Source organism: Mesoplodon densirostris, chromosome 7 (assembly GCF_025265405.1).
Source record: "Mesoplodon densirostris isolate mMesDen1 chromosome 7, mMesDen1 primary haplotype, whole genome shotgun sequence".
In the NCBI taxonomy this organism is placed as follows: Eukaryota; Metazoa; Chordata; class Mammalia; order Artiodactyla; family Ziphiidae; genus Mesoplodon; species Mesoplodon densirostris.
This window is the reverse complement of record NC_082667.1, coordinates 111211298-111234354: the sequence shown is the minus strand read 5'-3', so window position 1 is coordinate 111234354 and position 23057 is coordinate 111211298. Positions and strand designations below refer to the sequence as shown.

General features: G+C 50.6%; 1 protein-coding gene across 1 annotated transcript; it reads right to left on the bottom strand.

Annotated features, from left to right (window-relative positions):
• Window positions 1-6437: 6437 nt before the first annotated feature.
• On the bottom strand, window positions 6438-22545 carry IL10RA (interleukin 10 receptor subunit alpha). The gene is made up of 7 exons (XM_060105064.1): window positions 22403-22545; window positions 20200-20314; window positions 19402-19592; window positions 18106-18275; window positions 16206-16353; window positions 14066-14187; window positions 6438-10955 (listed from the first exon to the last, which is right to left on the bottom strand). Exons 1-7 carry the CDS (start codon window positions 22467-22469, stop codon window positions 10029-10031), a joined length of 1740 nt encoding a protein of 579 aa, XP_059961047.1. The 5' UTR covers window positions 22470-22545; the 3' UTR covers window positions 6438-10028.
• Between the last annotated feature and the right edge of the window lie 512 nt (window positions 22546-23057).

Below are 23057 nucleotides of genomic sequence, written 5' to 3'. Positions count from 1 at the left end.
TTTAGGATCCTAAATATTACTCAGTCGTTCTTTGACTTTGGCTAAGTCTGACCAGCTCGCGAGACTGGACCATTCCCAACCGAGCCCTTCTTGAGCAGGAAGGTAAAACACTAACATTTGCTGATCAAAGATCAGTGCAAAGCAGGGACTTCAAATGCACTGTCTCACTTCATCCTCCCAGCCTCACAGGTGAGGGAACAGAGGCTCAGGGTCTGCTGAAATGATTTGCTTAAGGCCAGGCAAGAATGTTTTCTTTATAACTCTTGCTCACCTTTAGCCTCTGCCCAAGCTAGCAGCTCCCTGAGCTCCCTGGCCCCCTCACTCTGGTCTCTAATCTCTTTTCTAGGTCCCCTGGTGTGGTGAGAAGGGCTCCTCAGAAGCCTGGCCTCTTCAGGCCTTGTCCTCAGCCCTGAGCTTCTCACTGACCCATTCCTCATTCTTTCTTTTATTTTTTATATCCCCTTTCACTTCCAAATCATCAGATTCTGCCCATTCTTTAGGTCATCTCAATTTTCACTTCTCCAGAGAAACCTCTTCAACATCTATGGATCTTCTTGTCTTCTGAGTTTTAATTACAGATACTCTCTGGCTACCATAACTTAATTATTGATCATTCCCTTGTATTCATTCATTCATGCAGCTTCTCTAATAGGCCAGGAACTGTGCTAGGCACTGTGCGGGGATCCAGTCTCTCTTGAGATTAACCTCGCTCTCTCCTATTTGATGGGTACTTTTTGCAGGCAAAATTCAGATCTTATACCTTTTCTGAGTTCCTTATGTTACCTTGCATGGCTCTGGCCATAGCCAGGAACTCCTCAGGAAATTATGTTGAAAGATTCTTCAGTCTCTTCAGGGAATCTTGGGTGTTGCTTCATCCCTGGTCCAATCCCGGGTGCTCGGAAAACCAAAACTTTCTATTTTCTCTTCTCGTCCTCAATCATGTTCAACCCTTTGATCATCAACTGATACAGATCTGGAGAAAGTGCTCACAGTGACTTTTTCTATTTGAGGGATAATGGCCAAACCCATGAAGTAGCTGGACAGGTGAGGGGGGAGCTCTGCTCTCCTGTAGCTTCCTTTTCAGCTGTCATGCCCTTGCTCCATGCCATTGACCACGGAGGGCCTAGTGTCTATGGTGTCCCTCTCTCTGGCCCAGGGTTCTGAGAACCTCAAAGTGGGAGTAGTCGAGTTTATCGTTACTGTATTTTTTAAAGTGCTTAGTGATCAAAAACCATCTAGAAACAGTGATATTTAAGCAGATCTGGTACAAAACAGGAAGCCAGTGGCCTGGTGAATTCTCACACTTGGGGACCAGAAGTGAAAATATTCTGTCTGCCCAGAGCAGCAACAGGCCAACAAAACAACAGGTGGGGCGGTGCCAGAGATCCTGGCAGACTCCCTGTCTCTTGGATTTTTCCTGCAGAGCCATGGGGGTAGTCTCCCCCTCCCCAAAGCCTAGAGTGAGGTTTCTCATACACAAGCAGGGAGCCATAGAGAGGCAGAAGGGTGGAAAATGTAAGAAACCTCATCTTCAGGTCTTCAGCCCCAGTACCTGGTGGGTCCCAGGTGCCTTGTTTGTATAAGGCTGCCACTGGACTTGAGGATTCTGAGGTCCCTTCCAGCTGCAAGGCTATTTCGGAGTGTGGGTGACTTCAGTTCCCCAGTGCTGGGGGAGGGAGGCAGGGGAGGAGGGAGGCAGGGGAGGAGGGAGGCAGAGATACCTCTGAGTGTGTGTGTGTGTGTGTCCACTGCAGAGGTGAGCCAAGGAAGAGAGGGATCGTGTCTTGTCACTGGCTGTATTCCCAGAGGGCCTGCCCATGACAGGTGCTCAATGAATGTTTGCTGAAGGGGTGAATGGCTGCATGTTCAATGTTTTCACGGTCCCTTGCCTTGCCTCCTGACCACATCCCCTTGCTCTAGGCTTCCTGTTTAGTCTGTAGCCCTGAGTCCCTCCAACACCTGAGAGCTATAGGGTGAAAACAGCAGAGAAGGGAATAATCATGGCATAATATGATGAAGCCGAGAAGATGACAAGCCTGAAAATAAAATCAAATGTATATCCTGACTGCTTTCATTTCAGCTCGGTCTAATGTCTCCCAAGTATACATTCAGCCTCAGGCTACCATTAACCACATTGCCATCTCATATTTGGACATTATACTACTTCAACATCTTTCACATGCTTTTCTCTGTGAGGAAATCCACTCCTTCAGGCATTCATTTATTCATAAAAAATGTACTGAGCACCTATGCTATATATTAGCCATTGGTTGGATGTGAAGGATACAGAGAGAAATCAAGAGGAGTCTCTGCTCTCCAAGAGCTCACAGTGAAATGAGCACAGAATGTTGTATGTTCAGTGACAGCAGTATGCCCAGTGCATTCATGAGAGGAGTCAGATTGAAGATTACTCTCTCCATTTGGCAGATGAGAAGACTGAGGCCCAGAGTTGACATGACAAGATTGAGCTGGGTGACGGTAGAACTCAGGTCTCCTGAACATTCTTTCCACTTCCTGGGTCTGTTGCCTCTTCCCTTTTGCCCTTGGGGCATCTCCAGACCAGCCACCTTGGCTTGGAAGCTTGTCCATGGATCGGTCCTTTCAGCCTGGGTGGACTGATGGGCACTTCTTCCACGTGAGTGTTTTGCTTTCTTCACTCCATTGTATCATGCCACACAGTGCTTGTTCTACTAGATGTGTGGTTTCTTTGCCCCAGGTTTGAACTGTGGGCTCAGATCTTACGATATCTCAAGTTTTGGAAGTCTCCCAACCTCACTTAGCATAATCTAATAAATCATGTATTTTACTCCTTTCAATTCAGTCCAACAAATGTGCATTGAACACTCTAGCTGGACCAAATGCCCCTCCTATGGACTGCTGTGCACATCTGCATCACAGCACGTTCAGCTGATGCTGCTTATGATCCCTTATGTCCTCTTGGCTCCACCCCTGATTCTGGCCAGTTCTGAGTGGGCTCTGACTGACTTTGTGCTATCCAGTCTCTTCTGCAGTGCCCACCGCACATCACTTGCTTTCTGCCCTGGCTCCTTCTTTTCTGGGGGAGCCCATGCAGCCCTGTTCACCAGCAGCCCTAGAGTACAGATGAGTCAGCATCTCTGGGGGAAGCATCAGCCAGTGAAGTTCAGGAGCTGATGAATTAGGACTTCTACTGTCAGTGCTCAGGGGACAGTTGGAAGAGGCCTCTATATGCTGCAAGAAACATTCCAGTGGGATCAGGGTTCAGTTGCTTCCAGCATGACCAGCCTGATAACATATTCTTGTTTGGGCTTTTCCTTCTCCTGTTCCCTCCCTCTTGTTCCCTCTGATTGCCTTCTAAGTAAACCACCTGCCCATAATTCCTTGAATCAGGCTCTGCTTCTGGATGGGGCAGTCTAGGCTAAGGCAGCACTTACAGCCTTATATTGTAAGTCTGTATTCATTTATTTACTTGCTCATTCATTCCTTCAAGAAATACAAACTGAAGTTTGGGAATGTAGGAGTGAACAAAAGAGATACAGTCCCTGTCTTTACAGATCTTATATTTTATTGGGAGAGACAGACTATGACCAAATAAACACATAAATCGATCTTGTCACTTCAGATAATGATAAGTGCTCTGAAGGAAATAAGCTGGGGATAGAGGGATGAAGTAGAGATGGGGTGGATACTTGGGGAGGGTGGTGAGGAGAGACTTCTTCAAAGAGTCTCCATTTGAGGAGACACTTGAATTAAATGAGGAGGGAATGCAGGATAAGACCTGGGACGAGCAAGGGCAAATGACCTGAGATGGAAATTAGCTTAAAGCAGAGTGGGCAGGGGGAGGCTGCAGCAGGTGTGTCGAGAGAGTGGGCAGATACCAACTCATCTGGATTTTACCACCCCTTTGGACCAAGAGCAAAGGAGAGGGCTTCCAGCAGGGGAATAACATGACCTGAGTCATATGTTATAAAGATCACGTTGGCTACGGCACTGGAGTAAGTATACTGTACAAATCATGCTGCATTAGACTAACGGAGCAGGGGTGGAAATAGAGGGGCAGGAAGGGGATGAACAGTGGTCCAGGTGAGACCTGATAATGGATTTGACCAGGATGATCATGTGGGAGTGGTGACAAGTGGTTGGGTTCACCATCTATTTGGAAGGTGGAGCTGATAGGACCTACCTGATGGATCAGATGTGGGTTGTGAAGGGATGACTCCTGGTTTTTTGTTATGAACAACTGGGTAAATGATAGTGCCATTTACTCAGGAGGGGAAGACTGGGGGAGGAATGAGTGTGTGAGGGAGTCAAGAGTTCTGTTGCAGACATATTTTTGAGATGCGTGCTAGACATCTAAATGGAGCTGCTCAGAAGGCAGCAGAGTTAGGGAGAAGTCCTGCTTGGGCGTTTGGAAGTCACCAGCAACCAGATGGCATTTAAAGGTACGGACTGGGTGATACCATCTAGGAGCAGTGAGGAGAGAAGGGTTGAGTTTAATAGAACAAGCAGCAAATCATCAAGTTATTCTCGAAAGCAGTGACTCTCAGGCTTTAATGTATATGGGAATCACCTGCAACCTGATCACCTGGAACTTATTTATTAAGCAGGTCCCTGGGAACTAGCCTTAGAAATTCTGGGCCTTGAGAAAAAGCTTAGGAAGACAAGTACCCCCAGGTGATTTGAGTGCCCTGGGGGATAGGTAGAGGGGTGCCTAGGATTTGCATGACTAGGTAGCAGGATCCTGAAGAATATTTCTGTGCTCTCCAGGGCCATCATGAGGACTTAACCGCCACCAGCCCCTCCTTCCTTGTGCAGGTAGAGGTATCCAGGTGTGGCACCCACACCCAGACCTTTGCTGGTCATGTACTAATCTTCACCAGCACCCCTCCCTGTGCCTGCTCCAGAGCTAACCAGCCCTACAGATGGGCTGATTGACTAAAAACTCTCAGCCGCACCCTTGTGATGGGCTGTGATTGTCCGAGGAACAACGTGGCACCGATGTCAGGGGGGTCTGCAAGACAGGTGCCCAGCATAGGCATGGCTAAGAGCAGAGGACCGGCAGCCTGCTTTTCCTCTAGGCGGCCGATCATGAGGTGAGTGTTTTAACTGTATATTGGCTGCAGAGGAGCTTGGTGGTCTTCTCCATACCTTTGAATGTGAACTTGACCTAAGTGGGTCCTAGCACAAAGGCTTTCATATCCGAATCCTCAGCTCTGAGCCCTCACCCAGTGCCAGGCCTGCCTTGCCAACTGCTGGAGGATCGTCTCCTTGGCTGACCTATCAACCCCAGAACTCACCATCTCCCCTTTTCCCCCATGCCCATGTCTCCCTTCCACGACCATATTTCACTTTTCTCCTCATCCACATTGCAGTATGATTAGTACCTCTGATTCCTGTTTCTCTCACTCCGGGTTGTCATCACGTCTTGCCAATATTCTCTTCAAATTGTCTTTTGATCTGTCACTTCCTCTCTTCCCACTGTCCCTGCTCATTTAATTGGATTATTGTTTAAGCCTCTGTCGTGGACTGAATGTTTATGGTCCCCCCATTCATATGTTGAAGCCCTAACCCCCGGTATTAGGAGGTGGGGCCTTTGTGATTAGGGTTAGATGAGGTTGTGTGAGAGAAGCTCTCGCAGTGGAAAAAGTATCCTTACAAGAAGAGGGAAAGAAACCAGAGCTCTCTACCACCCCCACCCCCATCCCATCCCACTATGGAAGGAGAAGGAGAAGGGGCCATCATGAATCTTTAGCCTCATCTGCAAGTCAGGAAGAGAGCCCTCACCGAGAAATGAATCTGCCAACACCTTGGTCTTGGACATCCTGGCCTCCAGAACAGTGAGAAATAACTGTGGTGTTGTTGAAGCACGGTATTTTGTTATAGCAGCCTGAGCTGACTACGACAACCTCCTGTTCAGTTTCTCTGCTGCTTGCTTCCATCTCGTGTGTGGATATTAGTTTCCTTGATGGCACTTATCACTGATGATAGTAATATGTTTGTTAGTCTGTTGAGTAGCTTGGTGATTATCTTCATAAGCAGAGGTGACCTCCATGAAGCTGTACATCTTTTGTTCACCACTCTGGACCCAGGGCCGAGTGCCATGTTGGGCACGTAGTACCTGCTTAATAACGTGTTTCTTGAAGAAATGAAATGCTGACAAGAAATGCCTCCAACCAGTTCACCCTACATTCTGCCTGGTTCCTTCTGACTCATGCCAGGGTGTCTTGACCCTGTTGTGTACTGACCAGGGTTATCTTTCTAAAACACAAATTTCACCTCACCCGACCCTTGTTTGTCAGTGTTTACTGGGTCCCAGCACCCTTTTTGAATGTTTACGGGAGTGGAAATGAAGTTGAGAGCAAGCTGATAGTGAGGTGTGGTGGCTCATCAATAAAAGTGATCATAAATGATTAATAAAAATTTTTTAATTGTGGATTTGCTTTAAAAGAAACCCCCAAACCCATGAGCACTACAGGAAATAGATGTCATGCCTTCTAGTATCTAGTGTCCTCTAGACTGGGGTTTGATAAAGTCGGCCTTAACTGCTAGAACTACTTCAGATGGTTACCAGTGTGCTGTCCCAGGTGGGCACAGCAAGACCCCCTTCTTTGTCGTTCGTGGGCGGGGCTCAGCGACCCTCCACCTGCACTGCCCTGTGGGTGCCATTCAGTGCAGTGGGTGGGACCATCTCAGGGGTGGCGTGTGTCCTGTGACCGTGTGTGCATTGGGAGTGGGGTGGGGAGGGATGGAGATCTTTGGGGAAAGACGAGGCAGACTCTTTGACTATAGCTACTTACAAACTCGGGAAAACAGAGTTCAGTAGAATGCCCACTTCCCATCTCCTTACTAAGAGGAAGTTCCATTAGCTCATAGAAATGCAGAATCACCCATCCCTCAGCTTGGAAAAGCCCTCGAAGGAGGTTTCTCAGTGTAGGAACAAACGGGGCCATCTCTTGGGGACTTTATTCCAAATTCCCAAGAAGCCTGGCAGTGTCTCACTGCTGTTTGGAAGAACTCTCTCAGTTTCTCCCATGGCCCTGGCCGTGCTGGGTGGTCAGAAAGCAGCTTAAAAGAGGAGGAGACTCGGCACAAACTCCCACTCCTTCCACATAAGGGAAGGCTGCTGCAAGAGCTCACGTGCTCGGACTCCACCCTCTCCTTCGAACTACTCCATCCATCCAAACTGGCCTCGGTTCCTTGAGAGGGATTCCTCTTACTCTCTGAAACTTCCTATTCACGTCTCAGCCAGGCTTCATCCAACCTGCCCCAGAGGCCTTTCCCTTGGGCAGACGCCATCTCCAACACTCATTTCCAGGAGGAAGTGACCAACCCCATACACCAATTGGACAAGGAGGCCTTCGGGGCAAAAGTCTGAGCAGGTCCCAAACGGTATGAGATTAGTCAAGTTCTCTGAAGATGATAGGATCAATGCTTCCCCAGAACTGGTTATTTTCTCAGAGTAAAAGGGGAGAGGCATCGTCAGAAATGACACAGGGGAACAGAGATGTGGTGTCCCCGACCACCTCCTGGAGGATCCAGGCTGCGACAAAGAGCGAAGTGTATCCAAAACTCAGGCCCCAAGCCCTGGGTCTGCTCCACCGGCTGGGCTGAGCTCGGGGAGAGCCTCAAACCCACACGTGGCTTCTCGTGGAAGGGGGAGGCTGCTTTTAGAATTGAATGCAGATGGCTTCTGCACTTACGAGAAGCACTGCTGGGACACACTTCCAGGTTGGGGGGAGCAGCTGGCGGGGCTCCAGGAATGCCTGGTCTGCTGTCTGCCTGGAAGGGAGGGGCCGTCGGGTCTCCTTTCAAGTTGTCAGAATTCACATCCAAAAGATAGTGTTTTCTGTCCCACTGGTTCCTTTTCAGTCTTCTTAAAGAACCCTCCGCATACCCTTTCATTTACACTCATTTTCATTATCTTTCATTACATTACATGCTCTTTACCTTAGTTGCATTCATTATCTTTCCTCAGGTACTCTTTCAGCAATTTCGTTACATACTTAACATACATTTTTCACGATCTCTTTCATTTTCACCCGTTTCCAAGAAAAACTGTCCATTTCCCTATACAGCTTTAAATGTAACTCTTCATGTGTGATCTCATTTAAACCTCCTGACATCCCCATGAAGAATGATTATTCCCATTTTATAGATGAAGAAACTGGAACTTAGTAAGAAACTTGCCCAAGGTCACAGAAAATAAATGTTAACATGAGGACTTGGACTTGATTTGAGCCTAAGTCCTCAGTCTTGGTAGCTTAAAGCGACATCGCACATCTACTCATCGTTCTCAATCATCAACAACTTGACGCCTCTACCAGCCACTGTGCCATCAGAAATCTGATTGGTTTCCCAAGATTCCTGTGGTTCTGACAATTTATTGGAAGAAAGAACACATGTCACTCACAGAGCCTGTGTTCAAGGCACATTCACACCCTCGTCCTCAGTGGAACCTCACACCCTTATGGATGAAACAAGTCAGACAACGTTTTCTGGTTTCACAGATGAGGAAAAGTGGCTTTCCCAAGGTCACACGGCTAGAAACAGTGAAATCAGAATGAGAACTCCTAGGCTATCGAAATACCCAGAACTCTTTCCCTGTATCTTGCTGCCTCGTCAATAAATAAATGAACAAAATAAATAAATAAACCTTCCAAGGAAACGCTGAGAAACTCCTCCTTCAAGCCTGTTCCTAGAGGGAGTTACTATCGGACTGGCGCCTACGAGCTTCCTGGCAGAGCGGAAGGGGCTCTGGCTGGATTCCCTGGGCCTGATGTCTATTCCCAGAATGCCACGGAGAACACAGGGCCGAGGATGACTCGGGGGGTGGGCACACCCCAGGCCTATCACCCCTCCCAGGTTCCCTGCCCACGGATTGTAAACTGGCTTTGCAGACAGATTCTAAGCTGACTGTGGGGAAGCAGGGCCCACACCTGCCCCCTCTCTGGGCCCAGGGTCTGGTTGCTCTCTCAGCACAATGCCATGCACTCTTGCTACATCAGTTAGCCTGCGGCACGGGAAAGAAGCCGGCTCTGTGCAGGCATGGCTTCCTCCCTACCCAGGGTCAGTTGGGGTTGGAGATGTTACCCCAGAAGCCAGCTTGGCTAACATCCATCCATCTAGAAGGGTCCCCTAGAGATTCTTTACGTCACAGATGGGATAACAGAGGCCCTCTGAGAAGTGGCTGGCCCAAGGTCGCACAGCTGATCATTGAACAGAGGCCCTACCCCAGTGTCCTGTCCTGTAGCTGGATGTCAGCAGAAAACACAGTGCAGGTCCTAACCCTGACCCTCTTGGGCAGATAAGGTGGCGTCCAAGCCTAGAGGCCACCTGAAGGCCTGAGTTTTGACCAGTACAAACACCCATGGTTTCGCTGGTACTGTCAGCAACATGGTGTGGGCAGCAGGGTGAGTGTAGTCCGTGGCTTGGCCACTCCAAGTGCCCCAGGGGGATGCTGCTCTATTTGCTTGAAAGAGGGTGCGGTCTGCAGATGGACACAAGCCATACCCAGAGCACTGGATTCTGAGCCAGAAGCCCCCTTCTGGATCTCAGCTCCCTTTGGCCCCTGCTCCCTCCTTTACCTCCTAGAAATGGCCCCTGCAGCGAGGCCCTGAAGCCTCCATCCTCTCAGCCCTCTATCCTGCTGGAGGCCCTGACACATGGCTGGCCTCAGCAGGGAGGCCTGGCTCTCTGAGCTGACTTCAGCCTGGTGGCCTCACCACAACTCCAAAAAGCCCCATGATTCCCCTGAGCAAGTAGTCCTTTACAATATGGGAAGTGTCCCAAGGAGGTGGAGATCTCTGCCCTGCCCTTCTCAGCTCCGCCAGAGTCTGCAGGGCCCCGTCTGCAGAGGAGGCCAATGCCACATACGTACCCTGTGCTAGTTTAGTTTCCTCCTCCCCTGGACACTTACCAGGGCTGGCGCTGGCCTCACTACGCTTGCAGAAAAGTGCCCAGACTGGCCTTGTGCTTCACTTTCATCCCCTGGGGCCCCTCTGGGTCCAGGCAGGGTGCAGCGGAAACCAAAAGCAGCCCTTTGGCCTGAGTCACTCACTTGAGTGCAGGCTGGAGATCAGTGGCAGGGCGACCAGGTCTGAGTCAAAGCTGCCCAGGAGACCGCCTGGGGCTGCCACACAGTCCAGAGGGGCAAGATCATGGGCAAACCTCCAGTCAGATGTTCCCAGGTCACCACAGCTGGTCAAGCCCAGGAGTGACCAATCCTCAGTTGGTGGGTTCCACTGTCCAGCTGGGGCCCCTGAGGGAGTGAGAGTTATTTCTGGGGGGTCCTGTCTCAAATAGCCCTTGGCCAGGGCTGGTAGAGGCCAGTCCACCTCAGCATCCACGCATGTCCTGAATTTGGGGCCAAGGCCATCTGTTGAGGAGGACTCTTCTTCCAGGCCGCCTGCCTCGGCTGCCCTCTCCTCTGGGCACCGGGTCTGCTTCAGGTAGCCCTGGAAGGCCCCTGCAGCTGGGTCTTCTCCCGCAGCCACCTCCGGTCCCAGGGGACTGACATGGTCCAAAGCTGAGCCACCCTGAACATCCTCAGGCTGCCTGTCAGCGTTCTGGACCAGGCCAATGCCACTGTCATCCTGGTCCCGGCTGTCGCTCCCCACCTGTGGCTCCCAGTTGGGCTCCGTGCCAGGACTCAGGCTGGGCTCCTGCAAGCAGATCCCGCTGTCTGTACTTTTGCTGCCGCCGCTACTGCAGCTGTTCTCCAGCAACCGGGTCACCCCCTTTCCCAAAGGACCCCCAGCCTGGGGGTGGGGGGCAGGGAGGTGGAACTGGGGCTCATCAGTCTGCAGGGATGGCTTGGCACTGCTGAAGCCGCTGTCCGTGCTGCCGTGCAGCTCCGAGTTCCTCAATTCTGGGGACACCTTGGGGAAGGCCTCCTCATCGAGGGGATGAATGGTGTCTTGGGTCTCTGGGCAGGAAAGCTGGCTGATGAGGCTGAAGGGACTGGGCTTCTTGAAGACCTGGGGAGGAGAGGGTAGAGTGAGGGGCGGGAGGGTCACCTGCAGGAACCCGCCCCAGTGTGGCCGGGGGAGGCCGGGGGTTCAGGAGGTACTGCTCCAACAGAGGGGGTCCTGCAGAGCCTGGAGTACGCTGCCACGTGTCCGTTTGGTTTTGGTTCAGAATTGAGTTTTCCTCCTCATGCAGTTCTCAGTTTGACTCAGGCCAGATACCTAAGAAGCCTGTATTCTCGGAGTTCAGACAGAATGACAGGCAGAATGGGAGGCTGCAGGGAAAGGTGAACATTCTCAGGAGGCTCCATCAGCAGTGCTTTTCAAACCCGAAAGCAGGCTGGACCCACGGACATCTAGAAATGTGTTTCAGACTTTTCTTCACTATGACCCCAAGTAAGAAATATGTTACACGATAACCTGTATATAAATAGCCCATAAATATATAACTCATATATGGTTGAAACCAAGTTCACAAAATAATACTTATCGCTACTACCTGTGCACTGTGATCTATTGTATTGTCCTGTCCTATCCTATCCCGTGTTATTCATTTCATCTCTTATAACGCTGGATGTGAGACACCGAGTTAATTTCTCCACTCCCTGAGTGATTCACATAAACACAGCCTGGCTGCAGCGTGGGGGGCAGTGAAACAAGCAGAGCTACAGCTGGGGAGGCCTCGCTCCCCATTAATTGCCCGGAGGGAAGTCACTTAACCTCTCTCCCCCTTGCTCTTGTGCCCCAGCCGCACTGGTGTTCCTTTTGCTCTGGACATTGCTGTCTCAGGGCCTTTGCACAGGCTACTCCTGGTTGGAATACTCTTCTCCTAGCACTTTGTATGGCTGTATCCTCCTTATCGTTCAGGTCTCAATTCAGATGTCATCTCCTCAGAGAGACTTTCCCAATCACCCTGGCTAAAGCAGGGCTCCAGACACTCTCTTCCCATTAACCCAGTTTATTTTTTCCTAGCACTTAGTTCCTGGAGTTATTTTTTTGTTTTCTGTGCCCCCACATGTGCGCACACACACACACACACACACACACACACACACACACTCAGTCCCGAACTCCAACAGAATCGAAGCTCCTTGAGGGCAGGAGTCGTCTGTTCTTATTGGCCACTCAGTTCCCAGAGCTTAAACTGAGCTGGCACATAGTAGGCACTCCAAAGGTTTGTTGACTGACTTACTGACTCACTGTTGCACATCTGCCCTTGTTCCCTTTGTATGTGATGACTCTAATGCAACTCTTATTGGTTGGATCCCTACTGATATCAGATGGCTTGGTGACTAAGGATGTGTATTCTGGAGCCAGACTTCACGGGTTCAAATCCCAGGTCTGCCTCTTATCAGCTGTGTCACTCCGGCCAAATCATTTATCCTCTCTGTGCTTTAGTTCCTCCTATGCAAAATGGAAACAATGACAGTATTGCCTCCTCAAGTTGTGGTTCATGCATGTAAAATACTTAGAACAGTGCCTGATACAGAGAAAGCACTCAATAAACACTTGGTGAATTGAATTTTACTCTCCAATAATTCTCTAAAGAAGTATTATTATCTCTATTTCCTAGAGGAGAAAACTGAACCTCAGAGAAGTTAAATGACTTGCCCAGTGTCACACAGCAGCAAAGAACAAATAAATCTGGAATTTGTACTCAACTGTCCTGATTTGTAATCCCCACTTGTTTAACAATGCTTACTTTGATAATCATTGAAGATGAGATCAAAGCAGCTAATGAATGAGAACAAGCAAGTGCATGTGAAAGTGCTTGGTGCTCTCTCAGTTATTTATAAAGTTAGTAATGGCTGTGATCGTTAGAGGAAGGAAACTGGGCTGTACTTATCTTGAGGATGAAAAAACTCATGAGAACAAGTCAATTCTGTGATCCAAATGTTCAGAAAGAACAAAAAAAACCAGAGGTTGCTTGTCATCTCCTTTGGCGTTTTTGCATCTATGTCCATTTCACTGTTTTGCATGAAACTTAATAGTTGATTCGTTGGCTGGCCCACCGGACGTAATCAAGCCCCTTGGGACCAGTGGCCACATTACTCAGCTGCTTCCGTACAACATTTTGCATGTTGTAGATGCTTGGTAACTGTAACTCAGTAGCTACCTCTCTCTTACTAGATGCCTTTCCCCAAGCCCAACTAAGACTCTCCCATCCAGCGGTCCTTTCCTACCACTCTGCTCTCTAGTTACCCATCCCTGAGGGCAGGTCCCGTGGTGCACTCACCAGGCAGCCCCACCCCTCTTCTCTCTCCTCCATCCCCATCTCAGAGTTCTTACTCAAAATAATTTCAGAGGGCCTCTGTCTCTCTCATTTTTCCTAGAGATCCTGGGATCCTTGTGGAGGGTCCCCTTCCAGCTGTGAGCTTCCCTGGGCCCTGGTCTCCCCGAAGGAGCCCACCCTTACAGCTGAGCCCTCGACCATCATGGTAATGTCAGCTGTGGGGACCACCTTTGGTCCAGTCTGAATCCCCGGCCAGAGACGGGCTGTGGTCTGGAAATGCTGCTCGATGCGGCAAGCTGAACTTTGGAGGCCGGCTGACGACAGATGCGGTGTTTGTCAGCACCGTGTAGCAAGAGGATAGATAGGCTGTGGGAAGGGCCGGAGATGCTCGCCTCTCAGCATCACCTCTCCGCTCTGCTCTCTCCCACACTGACAGCAGCCCTTTGTCTTCCTGTTCCAGAGCACCCTTCGCCAGCCTCTAGGGATGGGGAAGGCTGGGCTCCGGCCCTGACTCTTCCTGGCTGTGGGACCCTCTGCATGTAACAATCTCTCTACGCCTCAGTTTCCTCAGTTGTAAAGTGAGGCTATAACTACCTGACTCCGAGGTACTAGTGCACAGGGGCTGGTTCGTGGCCAATTATTGGCAAATAGTAACAAAATGGCGCATGGCGGGTTGGGATTACTGTGTCTTATCTGGGCCACTATATGGCAACATTCTCCGCGCTGGGCTTGGCGTTCAAGCCCTCCCTCCGCCCCCATGGTGCTTGATGAAGGTGCATCTGATAATGTCAGGGCTGAGGGTACGGCCTGCCTGGGAGGGTGCTCCCTGACTCCCAGAGTCCTGGTGGGGCCGGGGAGGATGGGGCAGTGGCCTCCCTGTGAGACTCACCAGGACGGTGGGCAGCTTCCCCCGGCGCTGCACATACAGCTGGAGGGCCAGGAAGAAGGCCAGGGCTCCACAGAGCAGCAGGACAAAGGTGAAGAAGATGCTGAGGTTGGTCATGGTGAAATCTGTGGGCCCAGAGAGATGGGTTTATAGCCTGGTGCCATGGGATATGGAGGGGCAGTCCCCGAGGATCCCATGGCCCCTCTCAGGAGCCTCTCGGTGAGAGGCCGAGTGACCCCCTGCATCCCCCACCCCAGGTTACCTCTAGGCCACAACTCTGGAGGCCATGCCAGGATTCTTGGGAGTCCCTGCCTGGCCCTCCAACCTCTGCCCTGAAGGATTGCCTCACTAGACACATGGCCTCCAGCTCTCTGCACAAAACTCACATGAAGGCATACATAGCGGTGGGGCAGGATGGTACAGCAGGTAAGAAGGGAGGCTTTGGGAGCAGCCAGACCTGGGTTCAAATCCCAGCTCTACCACTTACTAGCTGTGAGGCTGTGGACAAATTAGTTAGCCTATCTGAGCCTTAGTTTTACCGTCTACGAAATGGGCAAAATAATAGTGCCTACCTCATAGATGGTTGTGAAGCACACAGCACTTATCATGAACCAAGCCCTTTATAATAGTCCCCCCTTATCTGTGGCTTTGCTTTCCGTGGTTTCAGTTATCTGTGTTCAACTGTGGTCCAAAAACATTAAATGGAAGATTTCCAGAAATAAACAACTCATCAGTTAAATCGTGTGCCGTTCTGAGTAGCGTGATGAAACCTCACACTGCTCCACTCTGTCTGGCCCGGGACATGAATCATCCCTCTGTCCAGCACATCCCACCCGTGAGTCCCTTAGTGGCTGCCTCAGTTATCAGATGGACTGTTGTGGCATCCAGTGCTTTTGTTCAAGTAACTCTTATTTTACTCATTAAGGGCCCCAAAGTGCAAGAGTAGTGACGTTGCCAATTTGGGCATTCTCTTAAATTTTTATTTAATTTATAAACTAAACTTTGTCATAGGTATGTATGTATGTATAGAGAAAAAACATAGTATATATACATGCTTTCAAGGCATCCACTGGGGGTCTTGGAACGTATGCCCTTCAGATAAGGGGGGGACTACTGTACTTATGTCACCTGATTCTTATAACCACCTTAGGAGGTAAATACTATTATCGTCCCTATTTTTATAGATTAGCATCCTGAGGCCCAGAGAGGTTAAGCAAGTTGCCCAAGGTCATATATTTCATTAGTGACGAAGCTGAGATTTGAACACAGACCTGTATACAACACTATTTCTACATCAGTGAGTGGATGTTGAAAAGCTCTTAAGGCCGACTGGCACACAGATGGTGCCTTACTCTGCTTCAGTGTGAGTGAGGCTGAAATGACAATGAGTTTGTGCATGTCTGCCATAAACTGAAATGTACTGCAGAAAAGTAAGGAGTCCCTCTGGTCATTGCTGGACGCTGCCCACACTGGACTGGGCACTCCCAGCGCACTGACTGTTGGCATGATTCGCTGGGCACTTGACATATGTTGTCCTGAGTAGCTAGTTAGAGCCTCCTCTGGGCACATCCTGTCTTCCCACCCAGACTGTAAGATCCTTGTGGGCAGAACCGCAGCCTTCACATGCCATATGCCCTTCCCTCCCTCCCCTTTCCAGCACTGGGCTGAGAGCCTGGCACAGTATTTGCTGACTTTTGCAGCTGTGGGGAGGAGTCAGCTCAGTTCTGCTTTCCTCTGAGGGGGAGGAGGGGAAGTTCGGAGTAGCCCTTGGTGCCCCCAGCTCTAAAAAAAGACAGCAGAGGAATGTAACAAACAGGAACCACCACAGCTGGCTGAGGGGTGCTGCAGAAGGGCTCCTGGGAGTGCAGCTAGGCTCCAGTGGAAGCACCCGCAGAAATGGGAGACCTGGCTTTGTGGCCACACCCTGGAAGTTGCTTGTAGGTACTGAGCCTCAGTTTCTGCATCTCTAAAATGGGGACAATAGGAGCTCTTTCATAGAGCTGTGTGAGGATGGAGAGCTGTGTCGCAGTTGGGGGGCCCTAGCACAGTGCCCCACATCGGCAGCCCTCAGTGGAATGCTTTTCCGACGTGCGAGGCCCTTCCTGCCTCCCTTCTGCCCAGATAGCAGCCCTGACCAACTCACACTGCGGGGTGAGCACGATGCACTCCTCCTTGGACCAGACCTCCTTGTTCACTCGGGAGCTGACAGATGGTTTCACCCTGACACAGAACTCTCCCACCCCTCTCGGGACTGGGAGGTTAAAGTTTTCATGTTTTATCTTGTCATGCGACTGAAACGAAAACAATCAGAGCAGTAAACACGATATCCTTGTTCCATGCCACATGGAAGCTGAGAGCTGGAGGGGCCTTTAGAGACGCTCTAAGGCACTGAAGGCCAACCCCCTTCAGTGTTCTTTTTCTAAGATAAAAAACCCTGCATTATCGAGGCAGCCCAAGATCTCTGTGATTACCATGAGTTAGTTTGTATTAAAAATGAAAAGGAGCAAAGGAAGCCATAAACAAGGTGAAAAGACAACCCTCAGAATGGGAGAAAATATTTGCAAATGAAGCAACTGACAAAGGATTAATCTCCAAAATATACAAGCAGCTCATGCAGCTCAATACAAAAAACAAACAACCCAATCCAAAAATGGGCAGAAGACCTAAATAGACATTTCTCCAAAGAAGATATACAGATGGCCACAAACACATGAAAGGATGCTCAACATCACTAATCAATAGAGAAATGCAAACCAAAACTACAATGAGGTATCACCTCACACCAGTCAGAATGGCCATCATCAAAAAATCTACAAACAATAAATGCTGGAGAGGGTGTGGAGAAAAGGGAACCCTCTTGCACTGTTGCTGGGAATGTAAGTTGACACAGCCACTATGGAGAACAGTATGGAGGTTCCTTAAAAAACTAAAAATAGAGCTACCATACGACCCAGCAATCCCACTACTGGGCATATACTCTGAGAAAATCATAATTCAAAGAGAGACATGTACCACAATGTTCACTGCAGCTCTATTTACAATAGCCAGGACATGGAAGCAACCTAAGTGTCCATCAACAGATGAATGGATAAAGAAGATGTGGCGCATATATACAATGGGATATTACTCAGCCATAAAAAGAAACGAAGTGAGTTATTTGTAGTGAGGTGGATGGACCTAGAGTATGTCATACAGAGTGAAGTAAGTCAGAAAGAGAAAAACAAATACTGTATGCTAACACATATATATGGAATCTAAAAAAAAAAAAGGTTCTGAAGAACCTAGGGGCAGGACAGGAATAAAGACGCAGACGTAGAGAAGGGACTTGAGGACACGGGGAGGGGGAAGGGTGAGCTAGGATGAAGTAAGAGAGTGGCATTGACATATAAGCACTACCAAATGTAAAACAGATAGCTAGTGGGAAGCAGCCGCATAGCACAGGGAGATCAGCTCGGTGCTTTGTGACCACCTAGAGGGGAGGGATAGGGAGGGTGGGAGGGAGACGCAAGAGGGAGGGGATATGGGGATATATGTATACATATAGCTGATTCACTTTGTTATACAGCAGAAACTAACACAACATTGTAAAACAATTATACTCCAATAAAGATGTTAAAAAAAAAAAGCGAAAAGGAAGTATTTTATAGATACTGAGGACCATCCCAGAAGGGGCTAGAATCAACTGTGGTTGAAAGGAAAGAGGAATGGATTTTGCAGATTCCAGATCCCCCATTTATGGGAGTGTGCTTGGGCATTTTCATAGCCTCTGAGAGCCTCATTTCGCCATCTACAACATGGAATAGAATCCCCACCTGCAAGGGGGTTGGAAGCAATAGTTACAACATCTCCTGCGCTGCCTGACACCTAGCGGGCACTGTCTTCCCTGCCACCTGGCAGAAGCACAGGTTTGAGGGCTGAGGCCATCTCAGCTCCCCCCACTTGCCCCACAAGCTCTCTCGACTCTGCTGGAAAAGTTCCCCAGGGGTGCACAAGGCACTTCCGGCCCAGGTGACAGGGAAGCCCGGCCTTGGGGAATCCCATACCTTATATCGTCCTGGTACCTTGCGAACCTCAATCTCATACTCCCGGAAGTTGTGGAAGATGCTTTCATATGTGTCGCCTGCAGGGGCCATCTTGGGCCTGGGGAGCTGGATCACCCCAAAGATGATGCCATCGTGCATCTCTAGCTTCACACCGGCAACTGTCAGAGTCACTGAGTCGGGAGACAAAACCATGAGGCCTGCAGGCTGGGGAGGGCCTGGGCACCCCATCCATACCTGGCCTCCAGGGTCAAGCTTTACCCACCCTAAAACCTGGGCTACAGGTTTCTCAACCTGGCAGAACATAAGGATATCCTGGGGAGCATGTTAAAAACGCAGATGCCCAGACCCACTCAAGACACAGTGAATCTGAATTTTGGAAGCTGGGCCCTGGAAACATCTATATTTTTTATTTTTATTTATTTATTTTTTTGCGGTACGCGGGCCTTTCACTGTTGTGGCCTCTCCCATTGCAGAGCACAGGCTCCGGACGCGCAGGCTCAGTGGCCATGGCTCACGGGCCCAGCCGCCCCGCGGCATGTGGGATCTTCCCGGACCGGGGCACGAATCCGTGTCCCCTGCATCGGCAGGCGGACTCTCAACCACTGCGCCACCAGGGAAGCCCAGGAAATGTCTATTTTAAACACACTCTTCAGTGATGTTTCTGCAGCCAGTGGAGTACTGGCCTGTGGGCAGGCATTTGGGAGACAATGACCTCCAAGAGTATCATTCTGAATTGTGCAGAGCAGCCTTGCCACACACATAGAGCACAGTCAGTCCCAATCTGCAGAAGGAAAGAATCCCATCACATTTGGGGCTTATTCTTTTCTCTTCTCTCTGCAGAGAGAAACTCCCAACTTTGCTTCAATAGCACCTCCCTGCTTCAAAGCCTCACACTCTGACCCCAAGGAATTCATTCTTAAAGGGAGGAGGACCTGATCGGAATTCTGCCTCCAGCTTGCTGCCCTGTGCTGAGTGCTTATGGATTTGCTTCCTCTCCCAGAACCCTACAAGTACACCAACCTGGCCCTCGTGACTCAGCTGCCCCAACTCACCCCAAGACTTCTCTTCTGTAGGATAAACAACTCCAGTTCCCTTTTAAATCTTGAATAACTTGGCTGTTTTCATCTAAACCTTCTCCAAAGTCCTGACTCAGGCTTGTTTGGGCAACTAAATCCCCGGCCAGGAAGCCAGGCAGATGTGGCGAGCTATGGGAACGGAGAGAAAAGTTCTAGACTAGAGCTTCTGGCTGGAAAGGACCCTGAAAGCCATGTTCTAGGCCCCGGGGAGGAAAAGCACCTTCATCCACAGAGAAGCGGGTGTTGGGAGAGGTCCAGTTTGAGTGCTGGCCTCCGTCCACTGCCCGGACTCTGGCTCGGTAACCACTGCTATGATACAGGTCCAGGGTCTGCATGGTGAGATCACAGGACAGCACCAAGGTCTGGCTACAGCTGTGGATGGGGTTCCAGTAGATGGGTTCTACTCCATACCTGGGGAGATAGCGGGGTAGGCGTTGGGAGAGGAACTTGTGCTCAAACCTAACTCCTTTAGGAGGGAAGCAAGAGGCCAGGGGAGAGCTCTCATGACAGTATAGCCCTCAGGGTATTCCCTTTAGTCTGGGGCATCTAGTTGCAAGGGGATCTCCCTTGGTTCTGGGACTCTGGACCAATTTCTCTGTGCTCTAGAAGACTCTTAGATTGGAATACGAGGAGCTCAAACGCCAACTCGTCCAGGAAGACTTGCCACTCCCTACAACACAGCCCAATTCCTCCCTTCTCCCAACTACATCTGTAGTCCTTAGGGCTTCCTTGTTCTCCAACTGGCTTATGGATGCTCTTCCTGTTTTTCCAATAAGATGGAAAAATCTTGAGGGTAAAGGCAGTACCTTGGCTTTCTCACCCAGAGCTTCCAGCGCACTACTCTGGCCATATGAGACTTGATCAGTACTTGTCAACTGATGGATATGTGCCAGGGTCCTTCCTGGTGTCATTTCAGTAACAAGGCAGGTATCTTCCCATGCCAGGGTAGGTAGAAGGGGATGGACTCACCCACTCCCTCACTCACCTCCCTCCTTTCTCCATCCTCCCTTTTGCTTACCGCAGGAGCTCCACTTCATAGTAGGTACTTTCAGACTGATTTGGGATGGGAGTCCAGTGGAGGACGTGGTAGAAAAATTCTGCTTCAAACCATGCAGATGAAGGTCTGGGCAGTTCTGTCCACAGGGAGAACAGTGTCAGTACCAGAGCTAGCAGAGGCCCCCTCCACCTCCCCGCCAGGGAGGAGATGATGGTGGTGATCGTGGCAGGCATCCTAACAGCTCCCATTTACTGAGCACTTTACCTTGAGCTGAGCACTCAGCTAAGTACTTTACATATATTGGCTCATTTCATTATCACAGTAATCCTACAAGGTAGGCATTTATTACCCCAGTTTCACCAGAGAAGAAATGAAGGTTCAGAGAGGTTAAGTGACTTGCCCAAGGTCAATGGGGGTAGTAAGTGGTAGAGTGGGCCTTTGAATCCAGATGTGTCTGATCCCAGAGCTAGTATAGTGTCCTTAAGTCACTGTCCTGTGCTGTAGGTGATCAGAAGCAGAAGTGCTGGTTGACAAGAGCCAAGGTGGGTGTGATGCATCCCAGGCAAGAAGGCAGGGGCTGAGGGCTACGATGTGCCCACAGTGAGCTCTCAGATGAGCTGGTCCCTGGCTCTGCCCAGTCCCTGTCCCTGCTCCAGCCCCATCCCAAGGACTGCTCTCCATCCCCACACCTGGTCCCCACCCTGGCCCCAGCCCTGGCTCTAGCCCAAGGCCCCCCTCTCTGGAGTTCTTTGGGTACACAGATATCCTGCTAGTTGGCATCTACCTGTTTCTCTTCACAGAACCCCAAGCTGAGTGCTTGTCCCATCCCCTCACTTCTAGGAGGGCTTTACTGCAGCCAGATGCCCAGCCTTAGGCTGAGTAGGACAGGCAGCCCTGGGTCTAGACTGGGCTGAGGACGTTTCCACAAAGGGCTGGCACCCTTGGCTCCAGGGTGATATAGACTAAGTACCAGCGCCTCTCTCCACCTCCTGTCCTCCCCTCACAGCCAGCCATGCCTCTCACCATGGGAAACTAACTTTAAGAGCCTCAAACTAGCACTTGCTAGTGTGACTCAGACAGATCATTTAACCTCGCTGAACTTGTTCTCTCATTGGTAAGGATGTGATAAATACACCTCCTTTAAGAGTCTTGCCGATCAAGTGCAATGAAGTAAGTCAAGGCCAATACCCACATTCAGCTCCTCTTCTCTCCTCCTCGAGCCCTTAATGTCTCTCCATCTGACAGCGACTCCCAGGCTTCCCTTGTTCTCCAACTTCTCATCATCTCTCTAATAATGCTTCTTTTTTCTGACTGTCATTCTCACTTAGAAAGCACATCTGTCCCGGTCCCTTGCTTTCTTTCTTATACTGTCTTTGATCCTCAAGTCTGTGTCTCGATTTCAAAACAGTATACGGAAAGTGAAAAACACGGTGGATCATTGTGGTGTTTGGGCTGCACATCCCCAGCTCCGCTCTCTATCATGTGAATGGTGACTGCATGTTTTACTTCGTATTCTGGCGGCATGTAGAAGCAGTTTCAGTCCCTGCTCTCCCTGCCTCAGCTCCTGGTCCCTCCAGCTCCCGGCCCTTTCATTTTCTCCCCTCAGGATTTAGTCTTTTCAATTGCAGAAACTTTCCAGGATTTCTGGCTGGGTTAGGAGGAGTAGCAGTAGGGAGGAGGGAGGCAGGTGGCAGTGGGAGAGCACTGGGGGCTAAAGAAGGAGAAGGGATGATCCGATGGGGGTGACAGGTAATAGTGGGGGAAAAGAGCTGAGATAGGGTGACATGGCACGGGGCAGAAATAGATTAATCGGAGAGCTAAGGGAAGGTAGAGTCAGACTGAGATCAAAGTAATTCCCCAGAGGGACCAGCAGTCCCTTCATTTGAACTAGAACAATAAAAAAGCCAGGGGTACATTTATGACTCACAGAGAGGCGGGTGGACGGTGACTTGGGGGGGGGGGTCATTTAACTTCTCTATCCACACTTCCCCCTCCCCTAGTCAATCTCAGTCTCTTCCACGTCCACAACGGGTGAGCCTGAGACCCAGGCTTGCCAGAATGAGGGAGATTCGGGGGAGCGGGGAGATAATGGGCGCCCCTCTCCGTAGAGGGCCAACCAGACGTGATTCTCCGTGGGACTCAGAACTTTAATGTAGGAGCGACGACCGGTAGGAGAGGGAGCGGGGCGGGCGCGGAGAGGGCAGGGCTAGACCCCGATCCTTACCGTGCGCGCGAGAGCCGAGGAGCAGGCTGAGGAGGGCCGCAAGCTGCACTATCAGGCGCGGCGGCATCCTGGTCGAGCCGCATCCTCCGGAGCGGGAGGAGAAACCAGAGCCGGGATGCTGACCTCCAGTCGCCGCTCTGCGGGACTGCGACTGAAACCTCCGGCCGCCTGCCAGGCCGCGCCCCGCTAGGCTGACGTTGAAGGGCGGAGCCTCGAGACGCCCCGCCCCGGAGCCGTGGCGTCGGGGAGCCAGAACCGCTGCGGAGGGCGGTCAGCCCAGGCAAGTGGAGAGGAAGCAGGGGCAGGGCTTGTGCATGCTGTCCCGGGGCGGGGGCCGGGCTCTGGGCAACTCGCACCCTCCTCGCCTCCCGGGGGCCCCGGTGTAATAGAGTGAAAGCGGTCTGGGTAGCCTGGAGGTGTGTGTGTGTGTGTGTGTGTGTGTGTGTGTGTGTGTGTGTGTGTGTGTGTGTGTGTGTGTGTGTGTGTGTGTGTGTGTGTGTGTGTGTGTGTGTGTGTGTGTGTGTGTGTGTGTGTGTGTGTGTGTGTGTGTGTTGCGGTGCAGGTGGTGAGGGACAGCCTGTGAGGGTGTGTGTGTGTGTGTGTGTGTGTGTGTGTGTGTGTGTGTGTGTTGCGGTGCAGGTGGCGAGGGACAGCC